At 53.6% G+C, this 8,599-nt stretch overlaps 1 protein-coding gene across 1 annotated transcript; it reads left to right on the top strand.

Moving 5' to 3' along the window:
- Window positions 1-2,880: 2,880 nt before the first annotated feature.
- Window positions 2,881-4,424, top strand: CNR2 (cannabinoid receptor 2). The gene has a single exon (XM_004592377.2). The coding sequence runs from the start codon at window positions 2,886-2,888 to the stop codon at window positions 3,954-3,956; it is 1,071 nt and encodes a 356-aa protein (XP_004592434.1). The 5' UTR covers window positions 2,881-2,885; the 3' UTR covers window positions 3,957-4,424.
- Window positions 4,425-8,599: the final 4,175 nt, after the last annotated feature.

Genomic DNA, 8,599 nt, shown 5'->3' with positions numbered 1-8,599 from the left:
ATATGGGATCCTGGCACATTCAAAGCGAGGACTTTGGCCACTAGGCCACCGCGCTAGGCCCAACACTTGTTTCTTCACACACACATGAGGGTGATAAGTGAGGCAACTGAGGCTTTCAGGATCTTGAACAGACCACCTGCCTGGGATCTGAGCTCCAGCAATCAGCTCAGCCTGCCTTGCATTCCCACCTGGGGCCTGCTTCCATGGAGACCGCCCCTTTCCAGCCAAGTGGATTCATGATTGGGCAGCTTTTTTTTTTTTTTTGTAATTATATTGTTGACAATCTTTACATAGTTAATTACGGTAAAAAGGTTCAGGGGCTATAGGGAAGTGGGTAAGACTATTATGTCCATATTGTTTCCTTCATGTATCTGTGGTAAAGGGGGATATTAAGGGAGAATCCCCACCCACTTTCCCACCCTCCCCAAGTCCCGGATGTGGGGCATGCTCTGAGATTCTTGCTCACGTGGTTTTAATAGTTCACCAGTTATGAATCGCTGCCATTTTCGCCACTCCCAGCTCAGTGAGGTCGTTGAGGTTGACTACTGATTGATATCGTCTTCATTTGCCCAGTATTTCTCTGCCAACATATAGTTGAGGTGGTTGATTGACTTGTTGTTTCTTCTGTCTTTTCTTGGCTAGGGTTCTGAGTCCAGCATTTCGATTGGGGAGATCCCCACAGAAACTTTGAGGTATTCCCAGACCAGATTCTTGTATGTTCTAGCAAGCACAGGGCCCGGCACAGTCCATCTCCACGATCAGCTGGTGGTTGCAATTGCTGGGTTGGTTCTGTTTTCAGTCCCGACTTGCACTGGAACCAATGGGTGTTGCAGTCTAGCCTGGTTTTGCCCAGCACGTACGTGGCCCTCACATCAACCAGTGGGAGCTGCAGCCTAGTCAGGGCGACCCACAATAACCCCCACCAGGCCCGCCCCCTACCCTGGTTTGCAGACTAGTCCAGTCTGTCCCACATCCCCTTTGGCTCTCGTACTTGTCAATGGGTATTAAAGCATAGTTCCATCTAACCAGCTCAACTATCCAGCCTTAACGGATGTTGTTGAGTGCCTCTCTGTCTAGCCACCCCAGCCCCCGTCCTAGTTTTCATGCCCTCCCTTGGGAGTAGTAACCCAAGAGGGGGGAACCCACTATTTCCCTCCCAGGTCTCTCTCAATCCCGGTTTATGCACTCTTCGGGTGGTTCTGTGGTTTGACTTGACAGATTTAGCCCCCAGCGCCAGCTTCTGCCATCTAATGCTGTGGCTAAGCCCAAGCAACCCTCACCCACTCTAATTTGCACCAGTAAGAATAATCAGCCCAGCCTGGCTTTTCCCTGATCTAGTCCACATGAGGCGCACAGGTGTTGTAGCCCTGCTTAGTCTGGTCTGTCCCCATAATTGGGCAGCTTTTAAGCACCTGTCCCATAGCAGGCATTGGACTAGGACAACCAAGACTGCGAAATTTAAAAAGGCTCAAGTTCAGGGGCCTTACTAGTATCCTGAGCCTCCGGCATCTGTGAAGCAACAACAACCATCATGGTTTTGTATGTGTTTTTTTAAGAATGAATTTTTGGGACCAGCGTTGTGCCACAGTAGGTTAAGTTATCACCTGTAATGCCTGCATCCCATAGGAGTACTAGTTCAAGTCCTGACTGCTCCACTTCCAATCCAGCTCCCTCCAAGTGCTTGGGCCCTTCTACCCACAAGGGAGACCTTGACAAAGCTCCTGGCTCCTGATCCAGCCCCCACCATTTCGGCCATTTAGGGAGTGAACCAACAGATCAAACATCTGTCTCTCCGTCTGTCTCTATAGCTACAATTTCCAAATTAAAAAAAAAAAAATCTGAGTCTGGCGCGTAATAGCATAGTGGTTAAAGTCCTCGCCTTGCACACACCGGGATCCCATATGGACGCCGCCAGTTCTAATCCTGGCAGCCCTGCTTCCCATCCAGCTCCCTGCTTGTGGCCTGGGAAAGCAGTAGAGGATGTCCCAAGGCCTTGGGATCCTGTACCCACATGGGAGACCCAGAAGCAGCTCCTGGATCCCGGCTTCAGATCAACTCAGCTCCAGCCACAGAGGCTACTTGGGGAGTAGATCAGTGGATGGAAGATTTTCCTCTCCATCTCTCTTCCTCTCTGTAAATCTGACTTTCCAATAAAAACAAATAAAGATTTCTTTAAAAACTAGTCATTAAATCTCAAGGCCAGTGTTCTGGCACAAAGGGTTAACTCACAATGTATGGTACTCACAGCCCATGTCCAAGGGCTGGTTCCATCACAGTCATTCTGCACCCAACCCACCTCCCAGCCTTTGTGCCTGGAAAGGCAGCAGAAGATGGCCAAAGCACTTGGGCTGCTGCACCCACGCAGGAGACCTGGATGAAGTTCCTGGCTTCAGCCTGGCCCAGCTCCAGCCAGGTTGCTGGGGAGTGAACCAGCAGATGAAAGATGTCTGTTGGATTCTGGCACCTCTGCCTTTTACATAAGCTTAAAAAAAAATCTTACTACCAAAAACAGAAACAAAGTCAGGGCAAGAAAAAGAAAGCCTGCGCTGGTCACCCCAGATGCCACTTCTCTGGCTCCTTGCTTTCAAAGGGAATTCTTAGAATTTGTGTTTTAGAAAACAGAAGGCCAAAAAGCCTACAGACAGTTTTAGACTTGCTGGATCTCCATCCTCCTCCCCTCCTCCTTGAAAGCAACCCAGGCAGGCCTGGCTTCCCATTCTGCCACAGAATGGGGAGGCTACAGGCAGACTATGCCCAAGATGCTTTTCCAGCACGTTCTCTGTGCAGAGTTTTGACCAGGTGAGGTCACTGTCACACTAACAGAGTCTCTTCTCTTCCTGTGCTACAGCAAGGTCTTCTTGGCAGACCCAGCGGAAGCCTACCCCATGGAGCAATGTGGGGGCGCAAAGGAAGCCAACAACTCCATCGCTGGCTTGAAGTTCAACTCCATGGAGCAGTACATGGTCCTGAGCGACTCCCAGAAGGTAGCAATTGCCGTTCTGTGCACCGCCCTGGGCCTGCTCAGCGCTCTCGAAAACCTGGCCGTGTTCTACCTGATTCTGTCCTCCCACCGGCTACGCAAAAAGCCCTCGTACCTGTTCATCGGCAGCTTGGCTGTGGCCGACTTCCTGGCCAGCGTGATCTTTGCCTGCAACTTTGTGAATTTCCACGTGTTCCATGGTGTGGATTCCGATGGTGTTTTCCTGCTGAAGATTGGCAGCGTGACACTGACCTTCACAGCCTCTGTGGGTAGCCTGCTGCTGACCGCCATTGACCGCTACCTCTGTCTGCGCTACCCACCTACTTACAAAGCTCTGCTCACCCGTGGGAGGGCGATGGTGACCTTGGGCATCATGTGGGTGCTCTCGGCACTGGTGTCCTACTTACCTCTCATGGGTTGGACTTGCTGTCCCAGTCCCTGCTCTGAGCTCTTTCCACTGATCCCCAACGACTACCTGCTGGGCTGGCTCTTGTTCATCGCCTGCCTCTTCTGTGGGATCGTCTGCACCTATGGGCACGTTCTCTGGAAGGCCCATCAGCATGTGGCCAGCCTGGCTGAGCACCAGGACCGGCAGGTGCCAGGAATGGCTCGGATGCGGCTGGATGTAAGGTTGGCCAAGACCTTGGGTCTGGTGCTGGCGGTGCTACTGATATGTTGGTTCCCAGTCCTGGCCCTCATGGCCCACAGTCTGGTGGCCACGATGAGCATTCAGGTCAAGAAGGCCTTCGCCTTCTGCTCAATGCTGTGTCTCGTCAACTCCATGGTCAATCCTGTCATTTATGCCCTGCGGAGTGGCGAGATCCGCTCCTCTGCCCAGCACCGCCTGGCCCACTGGAAGAAGTGCCTGAGGGGCCTGGGGCTGGAAGGAAAAGAAGAAGTCCCCAAGTCCTCTGTCACAGAGACTGAAGGGGACTTGAACTTCACCCCAGGGCCAGAGCCCAAAGGGCTACAGTGATCAAGTCACTGATGTGGCCTCTGCTCCACTTACAGACAAACCCGGTCAGAAAGGATACTGCCCCCGAGGACAGCACGTAGTCCTGGGTTTCTCCTGGAACCAGCTCTGGAGGCCCGGTTGTCATGTCCACTCCTTTAGGCTCAGGGCTGTCAGGACTGGCCGTGCCCACCCATGCAGTCTGGTGAAGAGAGAGACAAAGAACTGGCAGGTTCACCTACCAAAGGTGCCTTAGCATCTGCATTCCCCGGAAACCACAGGAAGCCAGGCAGCTCCAGACAGGACTGTTCTAGAAACTTGGATGTCACTGCTTGACCCCTGTGTCTGCAGGGAGGGCAGAGGTCACTAGAGACAGACTCCGGAGAACCATGTGCACCCAGCCAGGGCGTGTGCGGTGGTGCGGCCAGAAGTGGGTTATGTCTCCGGCTAACCTAACACACCAAGACTTCACAAATCCCACTCAACCCCGTGAACACCTAAAGGGAGAGACCAAAGAAGCAAGAGGGAGGCATGAAATGTCTTCCCAGGCGCCAGGCACCGGGCTCACCCACCACAGCCACACTCCGCAGCAAGAACGAAGCTCCCTGCTTTGGGGAGTCCTGTGGTTCTTCCCCAACAGGCTTAAAACTGGAGGCAACGAAACTGTTGGCCGCAGCAAGGATCGCAGAGGGATTACAAAGCAATTGTTTGGGAGCAGGGATTGAACAAAGGGAATGCCACTGGGTGAACATGGCTGCCTTCACTCCTGCAAGACCAGACATGCGCTGTGCGCTTGGCTCGTCCATGCACTTTATCAGCAGGTGCCAGGTTCCCAGCACAGACAAGATTCTCCTCTGTCCTGTGGGAATCACGCTCTGCCCTCTGGTGAGAAGATGCGTAAATACCAAAGAGACAGTCCCGGGATGGAGAGTGGCAGTCATATGATGGTGACTGACTGGCAGGACCTTTAGGTAAAACAGACCTACTGAAAGCCTGGTCAGGCCTGCCAGGGCTTGGACTGAACCTGTGCCAGGTGCCAGGTACCAGGTGCTGGGCCAAGTGCTTCTAACAATGCTTTCTCTCACATGGTCTTCACGGTGGCCTGGTGAGAAGGGGCTTGGTGAGCTCATTGTCCAGATGAGAGACTCTCGAAGGGCCAAAGTCACATGGTGGCTGTGGTCACACTGCAACAATTACAGTGGTGTCCAGGCACCCACAGGGAGTGGCTCTAGGACCCCTACGCCCCTCCTCGCTGTCCCCTCCCACACCCCAGACACCAAAACCCACGGCTGCTCAAGCCCCTTCTGTAAAATGGTTCTGTATTATTTTTTTTAATTTTACAAATTGTGTGTGAAAGGCAGAGAGAAAGAGAGAGCCATAGAGAGATGTTCCGTGCACTGGTTCATTCCTCACAAGCACACACAGCAGCCAGAGCTGTGTCAGGCCAAAGCCAGGTCCCCACAGGGATCGCAAGGGCCGCGTCCCAGGGTGCGCGTCAGCAGGGAGCTGGATCAGAAAGCAGGACAGCCGGCATTCCAACCAGACCCTCTGAGAGGAGGTGTACACGCAACCACGGCACACGCCGGCCTCATAGGAGCCACACTGACCTTCTGGCAAACCAACTCCAGGCTCATTGCCACAGCTCATGCACTGTGGTCATGCACTGTGGACATGTGGTCAGTGGTTACCCAGGTTGCTTAGGGGATGGTGAAAGAACAAGACATGTGGACACAGCAGTAGGAATGCAACATCTTCCTCCTCCTGCATATTCAGAACCCACAGCTCCTCGAGGCTCATCTGTCCCAGACCCGGGGCATCAGACAAGCTCTGTCTGACCACACACCTGCCCACTAATCCCTTGGCCAAGGTTAGTCCAGTCCTGCTTGTTTCTTGCCCCTGCGACACTTTCCTCCTGTAACATCATGTCACTGTCACCCCAAAACATCGCTATTCCTTCAGGCCCTCACGTGAACCTCCTGGCATGCAGGGCAACAGACCCGTGCCTCAACAACAGGAACACATCATCTGGCGTTCTGAAGGCTGCAGCCAACGTCAGGGTGTCTGCAGGGCTGTTCTGCCAGAGGTGCGAGGTGGGATTTTTTTTTTTTTTCTTGTTTCTTCCAACTCCTGGAGGGCTGGAAGTTCTCTGCCATCCGGCGATGTCATCCCAGTCCTGCCTCTGCCCTCCCCTGGATAGTCTGCAGTTTCTTTTTAAGGCTTCCACTCAGGGCTGGTGCTGTGGTACAGCGTATTAAACAGCAGCCTGCAGCCCTGCCATCCCATATGGACTTAGGTCCAGGCTGCTCTACTGATCCAACTGCCTGCAGATACACGCGGGAGAGCGGCAGAGGATGGCAGAGGGCCACCCACAGGGGAAGCCAGAAAAGGCTCTTCACTCCAGCCTAGCCATTGCAGCCATCTGCGAAGGGAACCAGTGTTCGAAAGATGGCTCCCTCCCGCTCTAGAATCTGCCTTTCAAATAAATAAACCTTAAAAAAAAAAAAAAGACACCAATCATTGGCTTTCAGCCCACTCTCATCTAGTTTAATTCTATCTGCACCATTCCTGCCTTTAAAAATGTCAAACTCACAAGTTCCCAGGACAGCATCTAAGGGCTGGGTTATGTGGCAGTCACGGCAATCTCGAACACTCTCCAAGGGTGCCTGTGTGTCTCCAGGCATTATGGGGGACCCGCACAGAGCCCAAGGGAGTGTGGACAGTGTCCGTGCATCCGGAAGCACACTGCAGTGTGTTTGGGGGGGAAGCTGATCACACATTTTTGGAAGGTGGATTATCCACTCTCACAGCTGTGAGACTCCGACCAGCAAGGACAAGTCTTTCTCCTCTCATTCAGCCAAGAAAATCCCAAGTGCCTGACACAAATGGGCACTCAGGGGACTGTTGCCTGTTGGACAAGTCCAGCCAGATTTGAAAATCCCGGAAATCAAACCGTTCCATGCTTTCTGCCACTCTTCTCTGCAGCCACACCCCAGTTCTGCAGCACTTGTGGGGGAGGGACAGGAAGGGGGAAGAGGGAGGGGGTTCAAGAGGCCTGGGTCTCCCACATTCCCATCACATCCACCGTGAAACTGCTCACCTGCCCCCGACAGGTGACATTCTGGCTTGGTGGCTAAGGAGACAGAAAGTCACCGAGTCCCAATTGATCTTCCCCAAGAGCTGTCCTTGCAGTTCACGTGGAAGTGCCCGGGTGTCCTTGCCCCGCTCTAACTTCCCCCTTGGGTAAGAGATCAGAGTGTAGCATGGGGGGCGGGGGAGAGGCACAGGCTCTGCAGGGGGACCCCTGGAGTCAGCCTAGGCTCACCTCTAACCCTGGCTGCCTTCACGTCCTTGGACGGTTCCCTGTCCCTGGCTAGGTCTGTTTCACCCTCTGTAATTGGGAAGGGTAGGACAAAGTGGGGCCAAGTAAGGCCCCTCCCAACTCCGGCGCCCTGATGTGAGGAGACCTTCAGCCCCAAAGGTTGACCAGACCTCCACACTTTAGACCCTCCACCCCTTAAGTTAGTTGCTTCCCTTTAGGCTTCAGCTCCCATTAAGTTCCAGTTTTGTTTTCCCTTGGGCCTTCAGTCCCCTTATGCTTCAGCTTTGGTTTGGGGCTCTTTTTTTTCCCTAAAATTTATTTTATTTTTATTGGAAATTCAGATATACAGAGAGGAGGTGAGACACACAGGAAGATCTTCCATCCACTGATTCACTCACTCCCCAAGAGGCCACAACAGCTAAAGCTAAGCCAATCTTCAAGCAGGTCTCACACGGGTGCAGGGTCCCAAGGCTTTGGGCTGTCCTCCACTGCCTTCCCAGTGCACAAACAGGGAGCTGGATGGGAAACGGGGCTGCCAGGACACGAGCCGGCGCCCATATGGGATCCTGGTGCATGCAAGGCAAGACCCCAGTTTTGGGTTCTTTAGTTCCATGCCCACTTTTGTTTCCTGACAGCCCTATCCACCAATCGCTTGCCGCCCTGTATCTCTGGCCCTGCCTGCTGCTGTAACTGCTAATCCCTGCGACCCTGTGCTCCCAGTACCCATCCCTATGCTATAAAATCACGCTCCCCTCCCTCCTCCACCGCCCAGCCCAGTGCTTTCCCGGCTCCAGCCCTCTGCTCTCCCAGCCCTCAGCTCTCTTTTCTCCCGGCTTCTAGTTCTCTGCTGGCCCAGCTCTCTGCCCTCCCACTGGCCTCCTGGGAGCCCCATCCTGTTACAGTGGCAGGAATCCTCTCTGTCTGCTCTCCCTTCCCGCAAACATCTTCTGCCCTGCTTTCTCTCACTTCCCCACAGCCGACTCTACCAACAGAATAAAACCCTTCCCTGCAGACACCTCTCCTGCTGAAATAAAGACCTCCTGTGTGACTCACTGTGTCTGGTGTCTTGGGTTAATGGCAAAAATTCCTAACAGTGGCCTCCCTGTCCCAGCTCTACTTGGAGCAGGTGGGGCACCTGCAGCTGAGGCAGAACTGGGATGGCCTCCTTGCCCTATTAGGCCTACACATACTCACTGGATCTAGAGCCTCTTAGCTCTCAATGGGTGCAGGGTCCTTAGGCACTGGACTGTCCTTGACTGCTTTCCCAGGCCACAAGCAGGGAGCTGGTTGGGAAATGCAGCTGTCAGGGCATGAACCAGCACCCATATGGAATCCTGGCACTAGGAGA

Source organism: Ochotona princeps, chromosome 2, assembly GCF_030435755.1.
Source record: "Ochotona princeps isolate mOchPri1 chromosome 2, mOchPri1.hap1, whole genome shotgun sequence".
Lineage (NCBI taxonomy): Eukaryota > Metazoa > Chordata > Mammalia > Lagomorpha > Ochotonidae > Ochotona > Ochotona princeps.
This window is presented reverse-complemented; position numbering and strand designations above follow the sequence as displayed.